The sequence below is a fragment of the Kogia breviceps genome, chromosome 3, assembly GCF_026419965.1.
Source record: "Kogia breviceps isolate mKogBre1 chromosome 3, mKogBre1 haplotype 1, whole genome shotgun sequence".
Taxonomy (NCBI): domain Eukaryota; kingdom Metazoa; phylum Chordata; class Mammalia; order Artiodactyla; family Physeteridae; genus Kogia; species Kogia breviceps.
This window is the reverse complement of record NC_081312.1, coordinates 10606651-10632772: the sequence shown is the minus strand read 5'-3', so window position 1 is coordinate 10632772 and position 26122 is coordinate 10606651. Positions and strand designations below refer to the sequence as shown.

At 52.6% G+C, this 26122-nt stretch overlaps 1 protein-coding gene across 1 annotated transcript in view; it reads right to left on the bottom strand.

Moving 5' to 3' along the window:
* Window positions 1-18411, bottom strand: part of ASB2 (ankyrin repeat and SOCS box containing 2) — a 43230-nt gene extending 24819 nt beyond the window's left edge. Inside the window, exons 1-2 of the mRNA XM_059056879.2 lie at window positions 18086-18411; window positions 4657-4933 (exon numbers count right to left, since the gene is read on the bottom strand). Coding sequence (XP_058912862.1) covers window positions 4657-4862 — 206 coding nt within the window. The 5' untranslated portion in view covers window positions 4863-4933; window positions 18086-18411. The remainder of the gene's footprint in view (window positions 1-4656; window positions 4934-18085) is intronic.
* Window positions 18412-26122: the final 7711 nt, after the last annotated feature.

The window sequence follows — 26122 nt, the reverse complement described above, 5'->3', positions numbered from 1 at the left end:
GGCAGCATAGTGCTCAGATCCGGAAGGGGAGCCAGGCCGCTGACTGGGTTCCGTGCTCTTTCTGAGCAAGGCTAGAGGCCCCTTTTCACCTCAGGTCCAGAGCAGGGAAACTCCCAGCAGAGAAAACCACTAGGGCTGAGTCATCAGAGGAGAGAGGAAGCTGGTAGGATGTGGGCGCAGGTCATGCCCTGAAAAGGGTCCAGGTAGGGCCCCACGTCCTTTGTGTGGGCGGGCAGGTCGGGGCCGGTAGCATGTCACCATCACCAGCTCCCAACAGCCCTGTCCTGGAGCCCAGCTGGTCCTGGCTTCAGACACAGGTCAGGCTCGGTGAGAGTGGGGACCGGGGCCGTGATGACAAGGCCCCCTGACTCCTCAGTGGGCCCTGTCTGAGCTAATGAGAAGCCCCGGCCGGCCCCAGGAAGGGTGTTAAGTTGGCCTGGACCTGGCTGAACGCGGGTGGCAAGCAGGTGTCTTAATAACAGAGGGAGCTGGCAGATACAAGAGTCTTCCCGTGCCTGCCACCGAGCGGTACCCTACACCTGCTCTCCCGTCTGGTCCCCACATGAACCCTGTCGGGCACAGGTGTCATGAGTACAGGGCCTGGCACCGTAGGCGCTTGATACATTTAAATGAATGAAACAAAACAAGCAAACAAAAGCCTTTGTAGGGATAGCGTCCCGAACGGTAATCTTGGTGCTGTGTGGTTGGATGCCAAGCCCTCAAATTCCTGGAGAGCCAGCCCCCTGCCCTCTTGGCTGGAGAGAGGAAGAGCTCACACAGGATTGTCCCCTCCACGCCCGTTCACCCCAGGAGAGTTCTGTTTCCCCTTCACCCACTGGCCAATCCATCCTTTCTGGGCTGGCCGGAGAGGACTCACACATGTAGAGAACATGGATTCCAAGCTGCAGCAACTTCTGCCTTCCCATCCATGGCTAAGATCCATGGAGAGCTTGCTATGTACCAAGTCTTAGGATAGGCACATGGCACAAGTCATCTCATTTCATCCTCTCGTCCATTTTGTGAAGGAGACGAGATTGGCTCCCTTTTGCAGATGAGGAAACTGAGGCCCAAAGAGGTTTGCTTCCTCTAGCCTGTTTGGCAAACTCCTATTAATCTGGCAAAGCCCACCTCCTTGACTAAGAAATAGGTCAACCCTTCCTGTGTCCCTCTGACACCGAAGCAAGCCTCTTTGCTGCATCCATCCTGTTGGATGATTATGTATCTCTGGGCCTTTGCCCTCATTAGACTGAAAGCTTAGGGAGAACAGGAACCAGGCCTGATACACATCCAGGTGCAGAGAAGGCACCTGGCACTTCGTAAGTGTACAGTAAGTGTAGGTGGCTTATTTGAATTGTTTGCAGCTGTGCGCACATCAGCCCCAGCAAGTTCCTGCTTCATGCTTTCTTCCTTTTTCTTCTTAGAAGTTTAACCTTAAATAAAATGCAGAAGTTTAAAGACTGGAAGACTCAGCTTCCTGGACCCACTCAGACTGCTAATTTGGTACCCTTGGGTTCCCTGTTTCATGAGTGCATGAATCCTACTTCTCCACTGGATGGGACGTTGGTCTGCCTTTCAGGAGGCCCTCAGCGGGCCAAGGCTTGGAAAGTGATCCTCATACATGTTCAAACTTCAACCCCCTTACCTTGTGGTGGGAGAGGAACAAATTGGAAAATGACTCTAAAAGGGAATATTATATTTTCTCTGGGATGCTGAGCTGACTTTCATTTCTAGGATCCCAAAGACCCGCTTGACCTTTACGTCCACGTTTGCCATTTTGGTCACAAGCTGATGATAATAAATTATATTTCTAGAGAATTTTATTGGATTCAAAATGCAGGGACTTCCCTGGTGGTCCAGCAGTTAAGACTCCGTGCTCCCAATGCAGGGGGCCAGGGTTCGATCCCTGGTCAGGGAACTAGATCCCGCATGCTGCAACTAAGACCCGGCACAGCCAAATAAATAAATATTTTTAAAAAATGCATTGATTTGCCTAAAAACATTCATTGGGCATCTACAATGATCCAGGCTCTTTGCCAGGTAGTGAGGATACAAGAGTGAGTAATATCTGTTCCCTGTCCCCAAGGAGGTCTCACAGTGTCATTGGGGACACTCAGGAGGCCGGGCAATGCCTTCCTAGGGTGACACAAAAGCTTGTCCACGATACAGAGGCAGCCTTGAGATGGACACTCGGGGTCCTCGGGGAGGAAGTGGGGCGAAGTTGTTCAGGCTGCAGGATGTGGGAGAGCACCCACCTCATCTGATTAGCTTTTCATAAGAATACTGCAAATTAGGCCTGGGCAAATTTTTGTTATTGCCATTTTAGGCATAAGGCTGCTGGGGCTCAGAAAAGTCAAGTAACTTGCCTGAGGACACACAGCCAGCAGGTGGCAGAAGAAGGAGCAGGACCTCCCAACCCACTTCTGTTTCCGCTCTAGGCTGCCGCGTCCTCACTCATTCACCGGTTCATCTGTTCACAAAGAGCTTTGAGGTGTTGCCACGGATCAGGCCCTGTGCGCTCGCTAGACACGAGGCCTCACGGGAAGGAAGACGGCTGAGGCCCCTGCCTTCAAGGAGTTCACAGGTTCATGGCAGAAATAAATACATAGAAACTGTTGTAGTCAGGGCAGTGAAAGAAACAGCCAGGAAAATAAGAGAGCAACTTGCTTGACCTGGGAGGCTGGTCGAAAATGAGGCGGAGCTGGCCAAGTGGAGCCTCTGGGGACACATGTGATGTCTGCTTTCTAAACCTGCTGTGGGTCTACTTAGATGAGCACTATGATATTTTGGGATAAAAGTGGACAAGGACTCTACTGGGCCCCATATTTACTGTCACACCATGTCTGAGTGTGGACACAAATCCGTGTGTCTCTTGTTTGGGGGACCCTGAATCTCTGCGGGGAGGAGTCTCTTCAAGGTGGAGGAGGGACAGGAAATAGAGAGAGGCTTTTGCAGAATCAACAGAGCTGGTCAAGTGTCTGAACTTCAGGGTGGGACAGACCTTGGTTCCGTTCCTGGCCCTGCTGGGCGCGTGTTTTGTCATACGTAAAATGGGCACAGAAACGTCCACCTTGCGTGGCTTTTGTCGGGATCCAGTGAATGCCTGTGGGCTGGGCATGTGGAGGAGGAGGCAAATTTGATTAACAATCACATGGAAGGGATTTGCTTCCCTAGCAGGGCCCAACCCAGCCTGCTTTCAGAGATGAAAGGGCAGAACAGAGCCTAAGGAGGTTTCAGGTCACCTCAAGAGTGAGGAGATGCAGGTTGAACCCTCCTGCCCTGCATGACTGTGCCTGGATCTTGGGTGAGGGCCGCGTGGCCTTAGATAAGTCCTTTCTCTGCTGCGTGAGAGCTTTCTTTCTCAGGGTAAATGTTGACACCCCACATTGGGCCTCTACTTCCTTACCACTCGAGGAAGGAGGAGGTCAGGGCCCAGTTCTAATGTTTTCAAGTGTCTACAGGACTCCTGGAGGGGGTTCCCATGCTGGGGAGAAGGCTGCAGAGGCCCCAGGACGTATGGCTTGTGCTGCAGGCCAGGTTGGAGGGAACTCGCTCTTCTCTCCATCTGATTCCTCTGAGAAAGAGGAACCTGTGGTCTGACTTAGGCTGAACTGGCCAAAACAGGAACCAGGGTCTCTAGAGCATCAGCCACCATGAGTCCTTGGCTCTGGGCTTCTGTTTTTCAGATTGGGTCTCAGGATGGGATGTCCTTGTGGTCAGTAACCTGGAGCCTTCATATTCCTTCCAGCTGCCCAAGGAGGTTGCCTGCCTTCCCCTTTAGGGAGGGGGCTCCTGAGTGATGGGCATCCCAGGCCTTTGCCCAGCCTTCCTGGCAGAAGTGGTCCAGCCTTGGAGCCAAAGTCACTTGGGGAACACCCTGGTAGGTTTCATCAGGGCACAGGGCCAAGATGTACCGTCACCCACCTTCACCCGTGTCCACTGGCTCTGGTCATCGGAAAAAGTCTGTTTGTTGTTGCTGCTGTTATTACTATCATTGTTTGAGGTTCAGAGAGGTTAAGTGACTTGCCCAAGGTCACACAATTCAAAATTGCCTCTGTGGAACTGCAGTTGTGACCCGTGTCGTATTTCTACTGGTGCGACGTGGTACTGCTGTAGACGGCCCTGCTAATGGGATGAGGAGGTCATGCTGAGCTGGGGAGCCGGAACAGGAGGCAGGATGGTTTTGCTGGGCAGATGTCACTGCTTCTCAGACATGTTTTGCCAGGGAGACGGCATAGAAAGGGTTGGCAGCCCTGGCCAGATTCAGAACATCAGTTCCTTTGCATCCAAACCTAAAGCCAGTGCTACAAGGCCCAAGCCATGGGCTCTGGAATCAGACGGCTCCAATCTCTGCACCACTGTTTGCTAGCTGTGTGACCTTGGACTAGTTACTCAGCCCTGAGCTTCAGTTTCCTCATCTGTAAAATGGGAATATAGCATAGAGCCTCCTAGAAGGTCCTTAAGAGGATAAAATGAGGCAAAGTGTATACAGCGCCCAAGGTGGTACTTGGTGCCTTCAGAGCTCTGTAAGTTTAGATAACAAATGTAAGTCATTACAGTGTGAGAATGCATCTTAGAGACCAGGATAATTTGGTCTTGGATTAACAGTGTTCGGGATCTGTGCCTGATGGACGCCCCATCTGGCCTCCCCTCGCTCACCTGGTCCACGGGTAGAAATGCGCGGGTTCGCGGTTGACACGTGTGGACACAGCGGCCTCAGTGGCGGTTGGGCCCCGAGTCTTGTCGGCCAGGCTCTGCTCTATGGCCATCTGGACCAGCTCATCCTCACTCAGGCTGCTATACAGGTTGTACTCCTCTTGACCAATGGCACGCTGTCTGCCCCGAGCACTGATCTCCGTGGCCATCCTCTTCCACCCCTCACCTCGGCCTCCAGAAGACACTCAGTGGGGAGGAGCAAGCATCAAATCAGAAAAGTCTGTGAGGAGATCAAAGCCACCCTGGTCACTAAGAGTTTTGCAAGGTAGCTATGCTTACACACAGGGAAGGCTGTGCTTTCTTGTGGCAATCACACAATCATTTTTCATCCATTCATGTTGTCAGATGATCCACCCAAGCCCCCATTCACCTACACATCCGTCCACCCACTCATCTATTCTCACTCCGCCAGCCTATCTAACTATCCGTCCAACCAGCCGCCCGTCTGTCCAATTATTCATCGTCCCACACATCCGGCTGTCCACCCACCCACTCATTTATCCATTCACCCTCCCATCTGTTCACTTAGCCATCCGTCTGTCCAACCAGCTAACCATCCATCCAACACGCATGCTCCTTTCCATCCGCTCGTCTGTCTAGCCAGTCATCCAACCATCCACCCATCTCTCCATTATTCACCCTCAGATGTATCTGTCTATCCACCACCCATCCATTCATCCATCCATCCATCTATATATTCAACCAACCATCCACTCATCCACCATGCATTTTTCCATTCCAGACAGCCTATCTCTACACGTGTGCATGCGTCATTAACTGAGAGATTGTTTACTGAGCACCTCTTCTATGTCTGACACTCTTCTAAGCGCTGGTGATACAACAACACGATCCCAAGAGACAGAATCCCTGCCCTCAAGGAGATTACACAACCGCGCCCACATTCCTTCCTTCCAATCATCCAACAACACCTATCCACGCATGTCTCTGCCTTGTACAAGAGTTGAGATGATTACAGATGAATCACATGATCTAGTTAAAACCGATGGTTAAAATCATTTGCCATGTAATTCCAGGGACCGTCTTCTTTAAAAAATTGCCTTAAGGAGAAATGGACTTTGGTTGAGTCAACTGCTTTTAGGAAATGAAGTGAAATCAGCTAAGCCTGATTTTCATTTTGACTGGCTGACATTCAGTGTGACTGTAGGTCAGTGATTCTGAGCCCTGACTGAAGGTTAGAGTCACATGAGATCTTTTCAAAAATATCCAAAATACCAGTGCTGTAATTCGGTTTGCTCGGCAAATATTCACCCTCCCTTTTCCCCTCGAGGCAGAATGTTGCCCCTTCCTTCCCCACTGAGACTGGGCTTGGCCGTGTAACTTGCTCTGGCCGATGAATGTTAGTGGACGTGATAAAGCAGCCACTTGACATGCGCGTGTGCAGTGGCACTTGCTCTTCTGCCATCGCCAGGACTCCCCCTTGGAGCCGTTGCCCTTTAGCTGGGCCCCAGAGTGAACCCACCTGGGGCAGCCATAGCCCAACCTGCACGGAGGAGCTCTGTCCAGTGGGCCTGCAGCCTGAAGCTGAGTAGCCCAGCCTGGCCTGGCCTAGATCAGCCTAACGACCTGCAGCGCCAGAGCACGAGAATAAATGCTTGTTGGGGGTGCTTTGTCATATAGAATTCTTGTGGCTCTAGTTAACAAATACCCAAAAGACCAGGCCAGGCACTTCACAGAGAGGCTATCTAAAAGGCCAACCACCAAACGTAAGGGTGCTTAACTTCGTAAGTGTTTGGGGAGAATTCAGATCAAGACCCCAATGCAATACCACTATACACCCACCAGAACGGCTCAAGTGAAAAAGATGGGAAATGGCAAGTGTTGGAGAGGAAATGGAGCACCCGGAATGCCCCCCACTCGTGGCAGAAGTGTCAACATGGGATGGCGTTTGCTAATGCTGAACATATCCATGTCATGTGACCCCCAAATCCCACTCCAGTCTCTATGCCCAAGACAGGTGTACATGTGTTCACCAAAAGACAAGTTTGAGAATAATTCAGAGCAGCGTTATTCAAAATAAACCCCAATGGAAACTCCCCAAATGTCTACCAGCATTTGCATGGATTACTGCCCTGTGGTATATTCATGTGACGGATAGTGTGCACCATTGAAATAGTCAAACGGCCACTACACACGGTAACAGGATGCATCTCACAAACCAGCAGAAGTCAAATGGTAAAGAACATACATACACGATTCGATCTGTATAAAGTTCAAGAACAGGTAAAACTGACTTATGGTGGTAGAAGTCGGGAGAGTGGTTACCTTTGGGGGTTACTAAGTGGGAGGGAACACGAGGGCGGCCAGTCACGCTGTATTTCTTGATCTAGGTGGTTACGTGGTCGGTTGGTTCCCTTTGTAAGAATCCCTGGAGCCGTTCAGGTATGACCTGTACATTTCTGTACATTATACCACAGTAACACATCTACTTAAAAGAATATAAAACTGGTTCTAAAAGGGATTGGTGTCTGGGCCCCGTCTCAGACCCATTAAGTCAGAATCTCTGGGAGCGTGGCCTGAGCATCACGCTTCTTCGAAGGGCTCCATGGGTGACTGGGAACCCCCACTTGGCAGGAGGACCAGCCATAAAGCACCAGCGGTGGGGGGCACCCATCTGGGGTGGGAGCTGGGCGAGGGGTGGGATCTGACATGGGCTGAACCCTTGGTAGATATCCTTCCATCTCATTCCTGTCACAGCCCCAAGAGTACCACCTACTGCTCTGTAAGGCACTAGCAAATGAGAGTCGTGATTATCAAACAAATCTGGTTTTTCCAAACACAGCTAGACGAGGCTGCAGCTCCGAAGGCAGCAGATGAGCAGCCCGAGGGCGTCTGGGGACGACGGTCCTGCACCCTGGCTCAGCCTTCCTGGTGCCACTTCGCTCCACCTGCTTCTCCCCACCGATTCTGCCTGGTTCAGGCCTTGACTTCCTCCTGTCCGGCCTCAGCAGTGGCCTTCATGACGGTCTCCCAGCCCCACACCCCACACTTCACCAAGCCCTTCCTCTGCCTAACAGAACAAAGCCTGCACGCCTTGCCTTGGCCTTCCACCTCTTCAAAATCCAGCCCCCAAGCTCCTTTCGCCCTCTTCCTCTGCATCCCTGACTTTCCAAGGGAGGCGAGGGCACACCTCTCCCCCAACCCAACCGTGGTTCCTACCCCAGTGCCCTTGCTTGAGCTGTGCTGGACATACCTCCCTCCTTCCTGCATTTTAAGAACTCCTTCTCATTCCTCAAGGCCCAGAGCAAGTGCCTCCTCTTCCAGGAAGCCTACCCAGTTTCTTCCAAGGAACATTCTGCTGCTAGAACTTCTCCCTCCGGGCTGTGGTCAGTAGTTCATGTGTGGACTTGATCCTGGGTCGTCTTCCCAAGGTCAATGCCTTACGAGGGGAGAATGCCTGGTTCAAGTTTACTGTGCGGGTGGCTGTACGTCTCCACTATCGTAGGACACGGCGGACCCTCTTGATTGCCCACCCAACAGCCATTTCCCCCAATTTCTCTGACAGCAGAACCTGGCTTTGTTCAGGCAGCAGTGTGCCCTCTTCCATGGATGAATCATGACTGTTCCAAGTCAACTGGGACAATCTCACCCCCTTGGCCAGTGACTAATTTAGGGGAAGGCATGTAGCCTGGTTTTGTCCAAAGAGACATAAAGGAAATTCTGCTGGGGTCTCCCAGGAAAGACTTTCCTTTTCCTAATAAAAGAGAAAGCAGTGAAGAAAATGACTCCTCGCCCTCACCCCTGCTCTGTGCTGGAGGACGTGCTGCTTGGAGTGGTGGCAGCTATTATAACCATTAGAGGGACGGTGTCGCAGCAGTGAGTTTGACGGAGTGAATGACAGGTCTTCTGAGTCCTTCATTATATTGTTGAGCTGCAGAGCCAGTGCTGGGTCTGCCCATCCGGGCCTGCTTATTAGGTAAAGACTGAAGATCCTTATGGTTTAAGCCAATGTTAGGTGGATTTTTTTGTTATATGCAGTCAAAAATCATCTTAAAGCATGGTTCTTAGGCCTGACCGAGAGTCTTACAAACATGCCAGGGCTCTAGTCCCACCTGAGACCATGAGCTCAAAGCCTCCAGGGCTGGCGGCCAAGCACTGCAATGTTCAAGGCTTCCTTGACAATTTTAGTAGGTAGCCAGTGCTGAGAACCACAGCTCCACAGCGACTGTCAGGTAGCTGCTCTGTGCTCCACACTAGGGGAGGGAAAAGAGGCATTCTGACCTCACAATCACTTTGTGCCTAATGTGTAGGGTACTATTATTATTATTACCATTATTATTATTTTGCAGCACCGACAACCTCAGTTTTGTTTATTGTGTAAATAGCCCAAGGCTGGCAATGAAGAGACTTGGGGGTTCACGTCCCAGCTCAGCCATGAGCATCTCTCTTTCTCTCTCAGGCTCTCAGTTTTTCCATCTGTTAAATGGCGGGATGGACGAGAACCTGCCCTCCACCCCTTCCACCCTGGAAGGGGGCACTGTGCAGACAGGTGGTCCCCACCCCCGGCTGACCCAGGCCCTGCTCCCCATCCCTTCTTTGCTTCCCTGTGCCTGAAGTCCCTGCCTTGGCTTTTCCAGGGCTGGAGTTTGGCTCTACCGCCACCTGGCACAAGGCAGAGGCTCATTCATGTGGTGCCACCCTGACTGGAAGTGCCGACGCCCAGAGCCTGCCCAGCATCGTGGTGCCCTCGCCTGAGGGCATCTGATCCAGGCCAGGGGTGAGGGGGAAGAGCACTGGACTAAGAGTCGGGGGCCTGGGTTATAGTCTCCAAGTTGATGCTAAAGTGCTGTGTGACCTCAGCCACATGCCTGTCCCTCTCTGGGCCTCAGTTTTCTCATTGCAAAAAGAGGGTTTTGGCTAGAACGTTTCCAAGGGTTCTTCCAGTTCTAAAGCTTCTACAGCTCATTGAGATGTTTGGTTAGCTCTGCGCTAGTGAACACCAAACTCTCTGTCCGTGGGGGTCCCTTATGGTCACTTCAACAGGTCCACCATATGTATACAGCTTAGCATTGGTCATGGGGGAATAGTGAACCAAGCAGGAATGGAAGGATCGCAGATCTGAGTGTCAGGAACCCTACGTCTAGTTTCAATCCTGCAACTTACTAGCTATGTGACCTTGGTCAAATCACTTCCCCTTCTGGGTCTCTGTTCCTTTATCAGTAAAAATGGGAATGAGACAACCCACTTCACCATGTTGAAGGAGCCATATACATGTGCTGGTCAAGTGCGGGCAGCTGGGAGGGGACCCCTCCAGCCCCTCACCCTACGGCAGCATTGGCTCTGCAGCCTGGTATGGGTAGCTCAGAGGTACCCAGACAGCACCCGGCTCCATCAAGCACCCCTTCCTTGACCAGATGCCTAGGGAGGTGAGGAGAGCCAGGTGATGGTTACCTGGAACCGCCATCTCCCGCAGCTAATTCCAGACTCCCCAGGCCCTCCCCCATGGATCAGACAGCATCCAGAGACTTTCCTTTTGTCACTTATTCCATGGCATTGCCCTGACAACAGCCCTAGAAAGTAAGAACTTTTTTTGTTGAATTAACTTATTAATTCTTATGCATCCTCTCTCTTTTCAAAAAGACTTGATGCCCCTGCATGATTGATCCCATTTGATAGACGAGGCAACTAGATTCAGAAAGGGGAAGGGAAAGGTTTGCATGAGGACAGGCAGCTGGAAAGTATGGATTTGGAGCCCAAGCTTCCTACCTCAAATCTAGTGCTCCTTCTGGGAATTCCAGGGACACCAATCCAAGTAAGTGGCACCGCAAGGGTTCTGAGCAGGCAGGTTTAATACAGCCATCCTCACCCAACCTGGCCCCTGTGCGGTGGGGACCACGGTGGGTTCCCACAGATGGGGGTTGACCTTGAAGGGACCTTGAGGGAGAAGAACTTCCCTACCCTCACTGTGGGGTCGGACATCTCTTGATTTTCCCACTGAGATCCTTAGCCTTTTGATGGGCTTCGAGTAAGTCCCCATCTTTAGAATCCTTCTGTTCAAAACGGAGATCCTGGTAAGTACGATTGTTAAGGAGGTGGTGGTAGAATTAAGAGGTTCAAGCACGGACAGGCCTAGCGCTGGGTCTGGCCGTTGGTAAGGAAGTGTGTGACACCAGGCTACTTCCCCGTCATTGGGCCTGTGCAATTACAGGCTAGGGCTGCTGCCAGGGACACTGGCAGGTGGAACTGCTCAGCCTTAGCATGAGGGGGCAATTAGGAAGCAGCCTATGGGAGACTTCCTTGGCGGTCCAGTGGTTGAGACTCCACGTGTCCACTGCAGGGGGCACAGGTTTGATCCCTGGTCGGGGACCTAAGTTCCTGTGGGCCACGCTGCATGGCCAAAAAAATGAAAAAAAGAAAAGAAAGAAAAGAAGCAGCAGATGAGGTCAGCTTGGCCGGCTTCAAATCACAGCTTTGCTGGTTATCAGCTCTGTGACCTCTTAGAAGCTCAATTTCTCCACCTGTAAAATGGGCCTGAAAGAGTACTTATGTCATGGCAGAGTGAGGGCAGGGCTGAGGAGGTGAGATCCTGGGTGATGCCCTGCCCCTCTCTTGCCCTCAGTTTCTCCTCATCTTCATGCTGTCCAGCTTGATTTCTGAGGCCTCTGCCTGGGGGCTAGTCTACCTTCTGGGCCTGAGTCCTGGAGAGAGGCCGGTGGTCTCAAGGGACCCTCTGGGAGGCTGATGGGAATTTTAAAATAGCCCTTCCCCAGGGAAAGCGAGAGTGTAGTGGGCCCTGCCAGTGGAGCCAGAGGCCTCCAGAGGGAGCGGTGGTCGAGAGTGGCTGATCCAAGGTCAGCTTGGAACAGGGGAGACTGGAGCCAACCCTGAGGCTTCCAGGGGCTCCTCTTTTGCCTCCTTTGTGGGGCCCCAAATTCTGGCTCCAGGGGAGCCCCCACCTCTCTCAGGGCAGCTGTAAAATGGGGATAACAGTGGCTGTGACGGGGCTCCTTGAGTTAAGACAGTAAAGCACTCAGAGCAGTGCCTGGTCCATCCGCAGCCAGTGCTCTTCTAAGTTGGGCCTCAGTTTTTACATCTGTGAAATGGGCATAGAAACATGGACCCTTGCAGGACTGGAGTGAGGACTAAATAATAGCATTTGAAAAGCGGTCCTTCTTCCCCCCAGTTCCTTCCCCTCTCCGCAAATCCAGGCTCTCTGACAGCCAGGGTCTGCCTGGGAGCTGTGGTGGGGTCTCTGTAGCCGTTTGGGGGTCTGCGGCGGGAAGAGTGGTCTCCTGGATGTTCTATCAGAAACTGGGGGTGGGAGGTGTGGCTGGGAGGGTTGGGGGCAGGAAAGGGACTGGCGGTCATCCTCCAGGGCATCAAGCTCCCCTTCAGCCGGGGACTTGAGTCAGGAGTGAGAGCCCAGACAAGAGGCTTCCTGTCCTCCTCTCATCTCAGCCTTCCCTTCCCTCCCGACCTCATCCCCTGGCGAGCCACCCTTCCAGACGCAGTTCATGCAGCTCCTCCACCAGGAAGCCTCCCTGATCTGACGGCTGAGGCATCCAGAGCTGCCTCCAAGGGCACCTCTGACTGCCCACTTGTGGGCCTGGCTCCCTAGAGAGTCTGGAAACTTCCACAGAGCAAGCCTGTGTCACACTTGTGCCATAACCCCAGGACATACCCAAGGCCAGGTACACAGTAGGTACTTAATAAATGTTGGATGGGCAGGTGAGTGAATGATTAGGTCGAACCTTGGAAGCACAGTTATTATGAGAAGACACTGTGCGTGGTAGAGGGCGTGACCACAGGTGTCTGACTGCCTGAGTTCCAATTCCGCTCTGCCACCAGCTGGCCGTGTGATGCGGAGCAGATTACTCCACCCCCTCTGCCTTGTTTTCACCCCTCTGTAACATGGAGATAGTAATAGCATCTGGCCTACAGAGGCGCTGTCAGACAAAACGAGGTAACATATAGAAATGTGGGACAGGGCACTCGGCATGTGGCCGGTGGCCCAGGAAAATCTGCTTCCATTAGTTCATGGCTCCCAGGATGCTGCAGTTCTCTGCTCTGACCCATTCCTGCTGAGACGCTGTCACCTGGAACTCGTCCCCAGTTGGCAGTTTCCATGCAAACTGTTTTCCCCTGACAGCTGTGGTCAGGAGGGTCGGCTGTGGCTGTCGGCCCCCGGGCTGTCCTGGGTAGCCCCGAGGGACGCCGCAGAGACACGCTGGGTGGGCCCAGGCCTCAGCAACGGGGTCAGAGCTTGGGAAGGAGGGAGATCTCCACGCTCTCCCTAAACCCAGCCTGGGTGCAGGATGGCTTCTCCCCACCACTTCCAAATCCACTGCTCCCCACGACCCCTCTGTCTGCCGCCTCCCTTCCTGCTGGCACGACCTGCTGTCCTAGGAACTTCAGAAGGACCCACAGCCCGACCCACTCCTCCTCGTCCTGGGTTTGAGGTCATGTATGAGGTGACCACCTACAAATGACAATAGTGGGTTTCCGGTGAGCACTTAGCTCCTGGATCAGGGCCGTACGTAGTAAGGGCAGGATGAGTATATCAGGCAGGGTCCACGTGGATGTTTTAGGTGTGAGTGTGGACAGTGCAATTCAGCTCTCATGCAAAGCACTATGGTTCAGACACTGCAACAAGCACTGGGAGAACCACAGCCCTAATGCCTCCCTTTGCAGTTAATTTACACTCTTACGTATGTTGTTAGCTTGAGCTGCGTGATAGATTTGTGATGAGGGTGTGGTTCCCATTCCACAGATGAGGAAACTGAGGCCCGGCAGGAAGAAACTGATGAGGAAGAGACCAGAGGCTACATCTTCTGACTTCACACCTAGTCCTCATCCTATGTAACCCACAGCCTCCGGTTCTTTTTTAAGTTTTGAGTAAAGGCCTGGGTTAAACTAAATTAACTATCTATCTATCCATCTATCCATCTATCCATTCCAGGGCCTCACATCACATGACCTTAGCCCAAGGCAGTCCTGAATACCTGCTGCTTGGCGAGCCTGGGGCCGTATGAGGAAGTCAGGAATTGACCTGGGCTGTTCCTTGGCCCCCAAGGTCCTCAAGCCCTCTCCTTGCAATGCCCAGTATGTTTACGTCAAAGCTTATCTTTCTGAGCTGCTGTTCCCCCGGGATCCAGAGGGGTCCTAGGAAATCTGAAGAAACACTTCCAGCTGGAGAGCTCGTGATTGAAAAACATTAAAGCGTTCTCTCCCCTTCCTGGGTCCTATGGCTTTAAAACCTAAACTGTAAAAAACGCTGGCGCTCACACTACTATGTATAAAATAGATAAACAACAAGGATCTTCTGTAGAGCACAGGGAACTATAGTCAATATCTTGTAATAACCTACAATGGAAAAGAATCTGAAAAAGAATATATATATATATATAAACTGAATCACTTTGCTGTACACCTGTAAAAAATAGCCCCTTCCCAGGGAAAGCGAGAGCGTAGTGTGCCCTGCCAGTGAAGCCAGGCGCCTGTGGAGGGAGTGGTGGTCGAGATCCAAGGCCCGCTTGGAACAGGGGAGACCGGCGCCATCCCTGAGGCTTCCAGGAGCTTCTCTTTTGCCTCCTTTGCGGGGCCCCAAACGCTGGCCCCAGTATATCAACTATACTTCAATAAACTTTTTAAAAATAAAAATAAAAAGGCTGGTGCTGTGGGTCCTTGCACTGTTTCCTGGCCAGTTTCATGTATTGCACCATTTGACTTCTCCAACCCTCCAGAGTCAGGGGAGGATTCTTCCCATTGTCCAGATGAGGAGACTGAGGCCCAGATTGTAAGTGGCAGAGAGCCTGCCTGCCCCTCTTTTCATCGGACCTTCTGACACCGAATCTTTAGGGCAGTGGCCAGGGGTTCGTTACTCTGGAAGTCTGCTCTGGCTAAGGGGCGAGCCAGCCTTGAGGGGAGGGAGAGTGGAATCCAGGCCACCTTCATTGGCCCCCAGAGGGGCCCAGGTCAAAGCCCCAGTGTGGGCCTTTGTAACAGGCAGTGCTGACAAGCCTTTGGCTGCCGGTGTCCAGGGCCTGGCAGCGAATGGGATTTGAGCCTTTTGTCCAGACTCCAAAGCTCAAAAGCCCCTCCCAGCTCTGCTAATGCAAGAAACTTTGATGCTGGTTACACACTCCCCCGGCTTCTCTCTCGAGTTAGGACTTTAGATTTCTGAAGCTGGGCCAGGGTTTTTGGAGGTTACCAAGGGGATCTTACCACAGCTGACCCCGTAGCCCAGGAGGGAAAGCTGAGCCCCAGGGACGGGGCATGACACGCCCAAATTACCCAGGTAGGAGGTGACGGCCGGGGATTTGAACCTGTCTAAAGCTGCTTCCGCTCCCACGCCACCACACCGCCGGACCCCCTGTGCCCACTGTATGTTTGGGAGGCCAAAACTCCATCTGAAATGAGCTGAGTGCCCCTTGCTAGCCTGAATCAGGATGAATCACTCACAAGTGGTCTAGGACCCTGCTGACAAGTTTTAGAAGATTATTTACTTATTGCTGTACATTGAGGAAGCTACGGGAGGAGAGAAAGAGGGCGAGAGGGAGAGAGGGAAGAAGAAAGAACAAGAGGAAAAAAAAACCTCTTTGCTGTTTTTGGTGGAAAAGATTCCATTTTCCGAGGCGAAGCATAACTTCCACACAGGCCCAAAGGCGCACAGTCTGAGGCGGTGCCATGAGCGCCAGCTGAGAAAAGCACCAGTGAATATGCCAAGGTTGATCTCTGGGGGCCCCAAGTGGAGGACACGTCTCTCAGCCCCTGGCCCTGCGGGGGCTGGAGGTGACCCCTAGCTCTGCTGACCCCGGCACAGCCAGGCGCCTTCCCAAGCCCCTCCTGGTCCATCTCCCTGCCTTTTCCTGCCGCAGCCAGCCTGGCTGGCTTGGCACATACAGGTCTGGACGCGGGACTCCAGGCCCCTGCCCCAGTCTCTGTCCAGGGCTCAGCGAATGCCTTGCCTTGCCATCTGTGCCAGCACCCTGGGCTGGGGTGAGGAGGGGCCAGCTCACGGGTCTGGGGCTGAGCCTCTGACAGCTGCTGCTCTGTCCCTCTGCAGCCCAAGTACGGCCTTGCCTAGCCCAATTCTGGGTACCCGGAGAACAGGGACTCTCCCTCATCTTGGCCCCATGGGTGGCAGAAGGTTCTGGAAGCTCTAACTCCAGGCTTCAGAGGGGGAAGTCTCAGGTGGGGCAGGGGTGTCCACCCAGAGCCCCCTCCTCACCCAGCCTAACCACACGCAGGACTGGCTGGAAATTGTTTTATTCGAGATCACACCCAAATCAGCTAGGATTGTTCTCCTTTCTGTTTTTGTTTGTTTGCTCTTTGCTTTCCTGCCTTTATTTAAACCTTTTGCGTCTCTCTCTCTGCTTCTCTTTTTCCACCCCTCTCTTCTGTGTGCTTTTCTTTAAAAAATTCAGGCAGGTTAGGAATCACCTGACTTTTACCTTACCACCATCTCCCCAAAACGTTTCCCTCAACCGCAAAGCTCTTAACGACTTCATTGCTACTCCCAGGCATTAATGAGTCCAGAAGAAGGTGCTGAGGATGAGAAGTAAAGATATAAACAAGCCCTGTGACAGCCACCCTCTCCGCTCAGCAGTGGAAGGACAGTGGCTGGGTCCAGAGATATTTTTGTGCCTCCTTTGGGAAGACTCTCTTGGATCCAGCCTGTCCACAATATACGGCACCTTATGATGCTTCGAAGGTGCCAGGACGTGTCTGTTTACCTCGGTGCCAGTCCCCTGGGAGGCTGCAGAGACCACGGCTTAGACTGTGGGCAGTGGAGGCCCATCGGCCAAGAGGTCGGGATTTGAGTTCCAGCTCCAACTCCTCCTAGCTGTCTGGCTTTAGGCGAGACCCTTAACCTCTCTGGACTTCAGTTTCCACATCCGGGAAATGGGAGTAACCATCACATTTAACTTATGTCCAGGAGAAGAGTCATTGAGAACAACCACCGCAAGCCCTGGACTCGGTGCCTGGCTCACGGTAAATGCTCAATGAACACTCACGGATACTGATGACTCTTATTAACTGTAAGGTCACCATGGGGTGGATCATACGGGGTCCCCACCCCGAGGAGGAGGAGGAGGGCATCACGGGCTGGCCTGTTTGTGCAAGAATGGATGATGCAAACTAGAAGGGTGCCAGGTGGAGGCAGCTGCCAGCCCCTGGAGGAGGCTGTGTTGTAAACAGACCTGCCACCAGCTGTCGGGACCCGTCCAACCGTTCCAGAAGTGACTGGAGCATCTGCCCCTGGCTACCCCACTGTGCTCTGCCCCAGGCCTCCGACAGCAGAGATCAGGGCCCATGGCTGGTGGGCTGGCCCCTCAGGATCTGCCTGGGCCCCTGTGAACTCCCTCAGTCCCTAGCTCACACATAGGCTCTTCCATCCTGGGCAGGGGGCTTGGCCTCTGCCCCGACTCAGGTCTTCATCACTTACCTAAGGGTCGCTGCCTCCCTGCCTCCTCATTCGGGCCATCCCCCTGGCTTCCTGGGGAGCTGCCGGAAGTCAGATTCCACCCATGCCTCCTCTGCTCAAAAGTGATCAGAAAATGTTCCATCTTCCTGCCTCGCCTGGTGGGACCCCCCCCGCCATCCCCACCCCCGGCTTCCCCTCCCAGCATCACCCCCGCTTCTCACCTCCTGACCTTCTGCTATAGCCACACTGCGCTTCCCACCATCAGCCCAGACCCACCCCGGCTTGTCTGCCTTTGCCCGAGCCGCCCCTCCACCTGGAGGTCCATCTCCCAGCCACCCTCCACCCACCTGAAGACATCCACCCATCCTTTCAAAGACTATCACCTCCTTGAATATGTCCTCATGTTTACACACACACAACGCTTCTCATTCTTTACGTGGCGTCATAGTTTTTGTCTGCACACATTCTATTCCCTCTCCTAAACCCCACGTCATGGCAGGTACAGCCCATGGCATCCAAGGTTGCTGTCACCTGCCCCCCCACCCCCACCACAATACTGCACACACACAGATGCTCCATAAATGGCACATGATATTGACGACCCCATGCATGAAAATATCTTTCTTTCAACCTGAAAACATTTCTGAAATTCATTTGTCTGACACAGACATTGCCCAAGGCCTATGGAATCAACAATAGCATCACTGATAACTCCTTTTACATTTCCATTTTTAGAAGTGCACAGCAGAGTGACATTCGGAGCAAGAATCCTCCAGAAGATCGGACAAGTACGTGCAAACAGCCGATTCTTGTCCCCCAAATCCCAAATGAAAGTCACCAGCTTGCTTTATAACTCAAGAGAATAAGAGAAAGAGGGAGACGCAAGAACACACTTTGCCTTGAAGAGGTTACAAATAGGCACCGCGGCAGTAAGCCCCAGCCAGACAAGCAATCTTTCTGTATAAGAAAGTTGAAAGCATGCATTACCTGCTAGGCTCTGAAACAAGGGTACAATTCAGGGGTAATAAAAAAGATTTTCTTGAGAGTGTCTTAATTCCGAACATGCTCCCTGAGTTTGCCTTCTGCCCTGGCCCTGGGCTCCTGGCTGCTGTGCCAGGCAGTTCTGAAACACTCTCCTTTGAAGCAGGGAGTTTATTCTGGGCCCACCGCATGACCAATGATGGCAAGCCAAGCTATAAGATGTTATGAATCTCAGATTTCCTGTTTAAAGTTTGCACTGGGGAAGCCGCGATTCTGGTTCTTCCAGGGCACATCAATTACGGACTTCACTTCGGAGAGCATCTCGGAGCTTTGGCCCTCCCGTGATGTCATCACTTGCGATCCCTGACATGGAGGCCATATATGGATATGTTTCTGGAACTCCCCAGGAGGGAGCGAGAGAGGAGAGAGATGCAGAGGGTAAGAGACACGGAGCTGGGAGATAAAGACACAAGAGCAAGGAAGAAAGTGTAGGAGAGATGAGAAGGGAAGAGAATGGGGAGAAAAGAACGAAAGTGGGAAGAGAGGATGGAGGGAAAAGAAGTAAGAGGAAGGAGAGGAGACAGGGAGGCTGGGAAAGAGGAGAGGAAGGAGGGAGATTGAGAGCAGGCAGGAAGGCAGGGAGGAAGATGGGCTGGACGAGAGGGAAGGGGAGATGAGAGTGTTCAGCGTAAGGGCCTTTGCAGAAATCACTGCGGGTGTAGCAGGTGGCAGAGCCTGATATTCGGAGGTACCAGGATCCAGCTGCTGGAGGCCATGGGGTGGGGCTGGAGCTACAAAGGGCAAATAAGCATGTGGGCCAGCCTTGAGCAGAGGCACACAGCAGAAGGGAGCCTTTCCTCCAGGGCCAGGGAAGAATACCCCGTTTCTGGAATCGACGGAGTGCCATACAATGTCAGCCTCTGGTGGCAAAAAACAACACACATAGAGGCACACGCACTGAGCACACAGGATGCCAGGCGCGCATAAGCCTGCATCTGCGTTCAGATCTCAGGTGTCAGAGTCAGGGCGCCGGAAGTGTCACTTGGTCTATTCCTCTAAATGGAAAATAATTTCAACTTCAAAGACCCCTTCCCCCTTTCAGGATGTTGGATTTATGACCCCCTGGCGTGGCTCACTTTGCATAGCTCATCTGGAAATAAATCTCAGTGAGTTCAGGGTGCCCTGTGGTCGGGTCAGTGTTCTGGAGGGCTGACCCGAGGCTGAGGACGGGAGGACACGATTAGTCTCAGGCTGTCTCCCAGCTACTCACATCACTCCCACTGGGACAGTTCCCCCCAGGCCACTGTGGCTGGCGACCCTTCAAGGACAGCTCACATTCGGCCCCTCCCAGACCGTGTGCCATGGTGGCGGGGTGCAAGAGAAGGTGGCGGCTGTCTAGGCCTCTTTAACGTCTGGGAATTTTTCTCAGTAGGAAGGAGTTCTAGTGGATTCCATGGAATGCATCCCGGGGTCCTGCTGCTTCCTTGGGATCCCTGCCAGACATAGGGCACAGATTCCTCTTCTGCCGATGTGTCACAGACCTCAGATTTGGCCTGGGAGGGCTAGGCCATGGGCAGACACGGGGCCCCCTCTCAGGGGACCCTCTGCCTTGCCTCTCCCTGCCGGTCCAGACAAACCACTTAGAGTCAAGAAAGCTGGAGAAACTCAGTCTCCAAATCCTGTTGCCTGTGCCTGCACTCATCTTTTGAAAATTAAGAGCCCAAACGGTGGGTGAAGCATCACGGGAACAGACAGTGCATTGGGGGTGGACAGCAGGGGGAGGGGACTGGCCAGATACACTTTGGTTCGTATATGATAACGTCTTCTGGCTGTACTCACACACCTTTTCCAGCAAGTGCTGCTGTCACCCCATTTCACTGATGAGAAAACTGAGGCTCGGAGAGGCTGGGGCGTTTGTCCATACTCCCAGAATCTATAAGTGACGGTTTAGCAGTTTGAACCACATCTGCCTGATGCAAAAGCCAATGCTTTTAGTCGCAGCTCTATCCCCCAGGTAACGGGAATCCAAATGTTGGGGCAGAACAAGGAACCCTGAAAGGCTACGACTATACAAAAAATTGGTGAATATTTGCTGCTCCCCTGGTCCTTCACTCATCCCACTTGGGAGGCTTGATGCTGCAGAGAAAGGTCCACAGACCCTGAGATAAACTCGGGTTGGCATGTCTGTTGACATCACCAGTCACTCAACTCCAAAATGAACAGGTTGGGCTAACCTGGTGACTCCCCACCTTAGCTGTACGTTAGAATCCTGTTAAACTTAGCCACGCCTGCCTCTACCCCAGAGATTCTGATTTCACTCATCCTAGGCAACGCCCGAACAGCACCAATTTTTAGAAACTTTTCATGAAATAATAAGAGACCCACAGAAAAGCACACCTGTCATAAGCATACAGCTCAATCAACACACAGACACCCCAGCATCTACGTCAAAGAGAGAATCTTACCAGCACCCCAGAAGACCCCTTTTGCTTCCCGCACCCATCTCAGTGCCACCACCCACCACCTCCTGCCAAGGCTGACCAGTCTCGTAACAGCCAGTGGTTCAAGTTGTTTGAACGTCATATGAGTGGAGTCACGCCTGTGTCTTCCTCCACTGAACTGTATAGTGTGAAGTCCGTCTGCATTGTTTCATGTAGCTATGGACTGTTCTTCCCTGTTGCTGGGTAGCTTTCCATGCTATGAATATATCACAGTTAATTCACTCTACTGCTGATGGACCTTTGGGTGGTACCTAGTTTTCGGCTATCATGAATAGCATAGCTGTGAACTTTCTAGACTATCTTTTGGTGAATATCCCTACCCATTTCTGTCGGGTCAACACCTAAAACAGGAATCGCTGGATCAGAAAATCAGCGTAGGCTCAGTTTCAGGAACACTGCCAGTTTTCCAAAGTTGTTGTTGTACCAACTTACCTTCCCATCTGCCACGTGTAAGCGTTCCAGTTCCTCCACATCCTCACCCACACTTGGCATTTTCCATCTTTTCTCACATTATCCATCCCGATGGACAAGAGTGGTAGCTCACTGCAGTTTTAATTTATGTGTCCTTGATTACAAATTACAAATTCCACACGCGTCTGAGAAGTCCTGGCCCCGGTGATCTTTGGAGCCTTTGGGCCAGGCCCCAGAGGTGGTCCTGTGGAAAAGCCCTCCAGGGAAGGTTTTTATGGGGACAGAAAGGGCTAAATGGGGGCATAGATGCAGAGGCAGAAACCGAACAACTGGTCAAGCTGCAGGGAGGCAGAAAGAAGGCTGGGCCACCAAGAGAAAGCCCCCAGGGCTCACGCATGGCACCAGGAGGATCCTACATAGAGGGTCCCCTGCCTCCATCTCTATCTCCTTACCCTGCTTCATTTTTCTCCATAGCACTTATCACCCCCCCCCTTAACTATTATATATTTATTTGTCACTTGTTTATTGCCTGTCTGTCCCATCTGGAATAGTCTTTCTGTTCACTGCTGAGTATCAGTACCTACAACAGTTCCTGGCACACAGTAGGTGCTCATTAAATGGCTGTTGCTATGTGCGCTTACACGCAAGCCACACAGCTCCCGGATCTAAACTGGGAAGGGCTGTGGCACGTCCACCAGCTTCATCCTGGTTCTTGGCTACACATACTCTCACGCATAGACACACACAGACACACACAGACACAGACACACACACACACACAGAGCACACCTCTCCCTTTCAGGCTTCCCTCCATGTTTATTTTAATCTGAATTCAATGAGTAAAGTTTTGGGGAAGGAGGCAGTTCATAGAGCCCCAAACCTAGTAGGGACCAGAGAGGGAGCCAAACCCAGCATGTTTTCCATATGACAGCGATACCTCTTTCAGGAAGGAGAGAAAGAGAGAGAGAGGGGAGAGGAAGAGCCAGAGAAGGGGAAAAGGGGGTGGCAGCTGAGATGTGGTTCCGTGCCAAGTCCTCGGACAGTTCTGACCCAGTGATGGACCATCATCTGCTAAAATAAGCACTCCTGCAGCCTTGGCATCCTGGCCCCCAGCCCTGGCTGCCTCTTCATATCAGTTTATTTTGGTTTCAAGAGATGAAGAGGGACAGGAAAGTGTCAGATCCACACCCTGGGCAGAGTTCTGGGATGGAGAGGACAGAATGCAGCCTGCAGGGGCGGGGAGGGCAGACGAAGGCCGCACGTCCTGGGAGGGAGGGGGGTGCATCTGTGGAAAGGAAGGAGGGGGCGAGGAGAAGGCAGAGAGAAGTCCCTCACCCCTCTTCCTTTCTTTACAATGAGCACTGTGCCCTCCGGGGTGCGGCCAACTGACGGTATATTTCCTCTGGAGCAGTCTGGACCCGCATCAGCCTCCCAGCTCTGGGGGCCAAGGAGAACTCCTGGGAGAGGAGACAGTCTGCCTATTCATAGAAAGCAGAGGGAGGGTATAACCCCGCCCCTGAGACGGGAGAGAAGGGCTGGTCAGCCTCACACCCCATCGACACCCTAGATGTGGAGGTGACACCCCAAGGGTGAGGGGTCCCCTGGGAACTGGCCAAGGGCAGCCTGATCCTGGCCCTGCTCCCTCCGGCAGCCCCCACGCATGTCAAGGGAGGAACAACGGGGTCTTGTAAGGGTCTGCATCCCAGTTAGCAGATTTGAGGCACAGACTCCATTGTGGGACACGAGCGCTTTGCAGCCGGCTGGGGCCTTCCTGAGCCATGACCATCCACGACGGACCCTTCAGACAAGAGCGGCCAGGACAGAGCAGCAGGACAGAAAGAAATGGCAGAGCCACGGCCTCAGCCAGGCTCACATTTCCCTCCTCTATACCTCATCCCCCGTCATACAAATCACCAGCCATCCTCGGCTGGCAGCTGCGAGTTATCCCTGCTCAGAGATGCAGAGTAAGGCTGTCTACCTTGGCTCCTGGGCTTCAGCCCTCAGATATGGAAGCATCTGCAGCAGAAGCGCTGTAGCCCCAGGACCAACTGTCTGTAAGCTCTTTCTCCGAGGAGTGTCTTGCCCTTGGAGGAGATCCCAGTAGGGGGTGGTCCTAGGCCTGGTGGGGACACGTGCGATCAGCCCTGTGGTCAGCCCTCCACAGCTTCCTTGTGGAGGCACCACCCACATGCAGTCCCAGTTAGCACCGCCCTGTCCTGTTTCCAGCATGGGCACTGGTGCCGGCTAAACCCAGCCCAACCCTCGCTTGCTGTGGGGTCTGGCTACAGCCCTGCACCTCTCTGAATCTCAGTTTCGTCGTCTGAGAATAGGAGAGTGATGAGTCTTCTCTCCCATGGCTGTTAAGGGGTTAAATGAGGTCCCAGGGCTCAGACAGCCCACCCAGGGCCCAGCACTCAGGAGACGCTCATCCATGGTACTTCTTCCTTGCCACCTGTCACCTGCAGGGGGAAGGTGTGTGCAGGAGGGGAGGGCATCTCCCATGGGTCAGGCAGGCTCAGGTGACCAGTGAGTGGGCCTTGGACTGAGCCATCCTGGAGGCTGCTGACCCGTGAGCCAACCTGAGTCACCATGCCCGAGTCACTGTTGGGAACTCGAGTTAGCTCTGTTAGCTGCTGGGAACAGATTATCCACGAACATAAACATGTTCCAAGCAGGTCTGGGAGCTCTCTCTTGCCCTTTGGCAAGAGGGAAGGGCATCTCAGCTCCCAAGCAAGACTAGCACGCAGCAGGCCCTCCCTCCTGCCCCGGGGTGAGCCAGGCTGTGTCAGACGCTGCATTGCCTGTTGGATCCAGCAGCTCCTTGCCGGCCCAGTGCCATCCCTCCATAACTGCAGGGGAGCGGTGAGGGCAGGAGCCTTGGCCAGATGCTCTGGAGGCAGAGCTTGAGGGGAGCAAAGTGACAGCTCCAGAAACGCAGCTCTCACCGGGTTGGCATCTCTGCAGGGCAGCCAGCTGAAAGACGGCTGACTGCTTCACCTTGGCCTTGCTCCTCGGGGAATCCAAAGTGGCCATGTGACACGGCAGAGATGTCAGCCAGATCTGGCATTCCGAGGAAGGCTTGCTGCGACGAGGAGGGCCTGTGTTCTGCGTGGGAGGCGGGGCTGAGGAGGAGGCAGGCAGTGGACCAGGCGCCCTGACGTCCTGGCGGTGGGAAGGGATGCAGATGCCCCTGGTTAGCAGCCCCTGCAGGGGTCCAGGCATCTGCATGGCCGTCCCGGGAGGGAGGTGTTATCATCCTGATGGAGGAACCAAAGCCCTCCCGGGGCTCGCCTGCACTTGGTGATGGTGACACCTCCGCCCACCTAGCCTCTGTCCCACAGAGAACTGAACCATCAGAAGATCAAGAAATGTCAGAAGGTCCTGGGTTTCATCTGCTCCATTATCCTTTTTCTGAGAAAAGGGAATTTGAGGCTGGAGAGTGAGAGGGGCTCACCAAGGCAGAAGCCACAGCTTCCAGAAATTCATCCTGCTTTTCTGCAGCTGCCTCCCAAGCTTACGGTGTGATCCTAGTGGTTGATAATCACATCATGCCCTGGACCCTAAAACCTAAGTTGCTGGGAAAATTGGCAGGAATCCCACCACATTAGAGGGAGATGGGCCCAGAAAGTAGGCCACACATCCTCATGGGCACATTTATGATGCCTGTTACCCCCTGGAGACTCCCAGAAATGCTTCGAGGCAGGGAAGTTGTGGTTCGCAATAGACCACAAGCCCCAGTGACCAGCTGGAGGCTTAGGCACAGGCACTTTAGGTGTCAATGTCATTGTGCTTCCTTGTTCCCACTCCAGGGGGCCAGGCAGGGGCCACTCCCAGCACAGAATTGCTTGTAAGTTGACCGCCCCAGATCTCCCTCGCAGAGCCAAGCGGCTAAGAACCAAGACTCGAGTCATCTGCCAGCTCCACTACTTGCTAGCTGTGTGACCTTGGACAACTTACTTAACCTCTCTGAGCTTTGGCTTTCTGATCTATAAAGTGGGGAAAAAATGATAGTACCTATGCCTCATAGGAAGGTTGCAAGGACTAAATTTTATATATAGTAGTCGCCCCCACCTTACCCTCGGTTTCACTTTCCATGGTTTCAGTTACCCTCGGTCAACCGCAGTCTGAAAATATTAAGTGGAAAATTCCAGAAATAAACAACTCATACGTTTTAAATTGCAAGCGGTTCTGAGTGGCATGACAAAATCTCACACCGCGCTGCTCCATCCTGCCTGGGACGTGACTCACCCCTTTGTCCGGTGTATCCCGGCGTTAGTCACTTAGCGTCTCTCTCGGTTATCCGATCGACTGTTGCGGTACCTCAGTGCCTCTGCTCAAGTAACCATTTTACTTAATAATGGGTCTAAAGTGCAAGAGCACTGATGCTGGCTATTCGGATGTGCCAAAGGGAAGCCGTGGAGTGCTTCTTTTAAGTGAAAAGGTGAGAGCTCACAAATTAATAAGAAAAGAAAAACATTGTGTGCTGAGGTTCATAAGATCTAGGGTGAGAATAAATCTTCCATCTGTGAAATTGTGAAGAAGGATAAAGAAATTTGTGCTAGTTGTGCTGTTGAACTTCAAACTGCAAAAGTTACAGCCACAGCGTGTGATGAGCGCTTAGTTAAGATGGAAAAGGCATTGAATTTGTACAAGAGGTATTTTGAGAGAGAAAGAGAGGGGGACCATACTCGCATATCTTTTATAATTGTTCAATTTTATTATTAGTTATTGTTGGTAATCTCTTACTGTTCCTAATTTATAAATTAAACTTTATCATAGGTATGTATGTATAGGAAAAAATAGTATATATATGGTTTGGTGCTATCCATCATTTCCGGCATCCCCTGAGGGCCTTGGAACGTATCCTCCATGGATAAGGGAGAACTACTGTATATATACATTCCTTAGAATAAAAACTTATGTCAATAAATGTTAGATGTTGTTATTAGTTTATACTTCCTAATAGAGACAGAGGGGATGGTGGTTGGTTGAAAACAGCGGCTCTTAGCTGGGGACAGTTTCCCCCCAGGGGACATTTGACAATTCCTGGAAACATTTTTGGCAGCCACAACAGAGGGAGGTGGGTTTCCTACTAGGTGCTACTGCACCTAGTGGGTAGAGGTCAGGGACG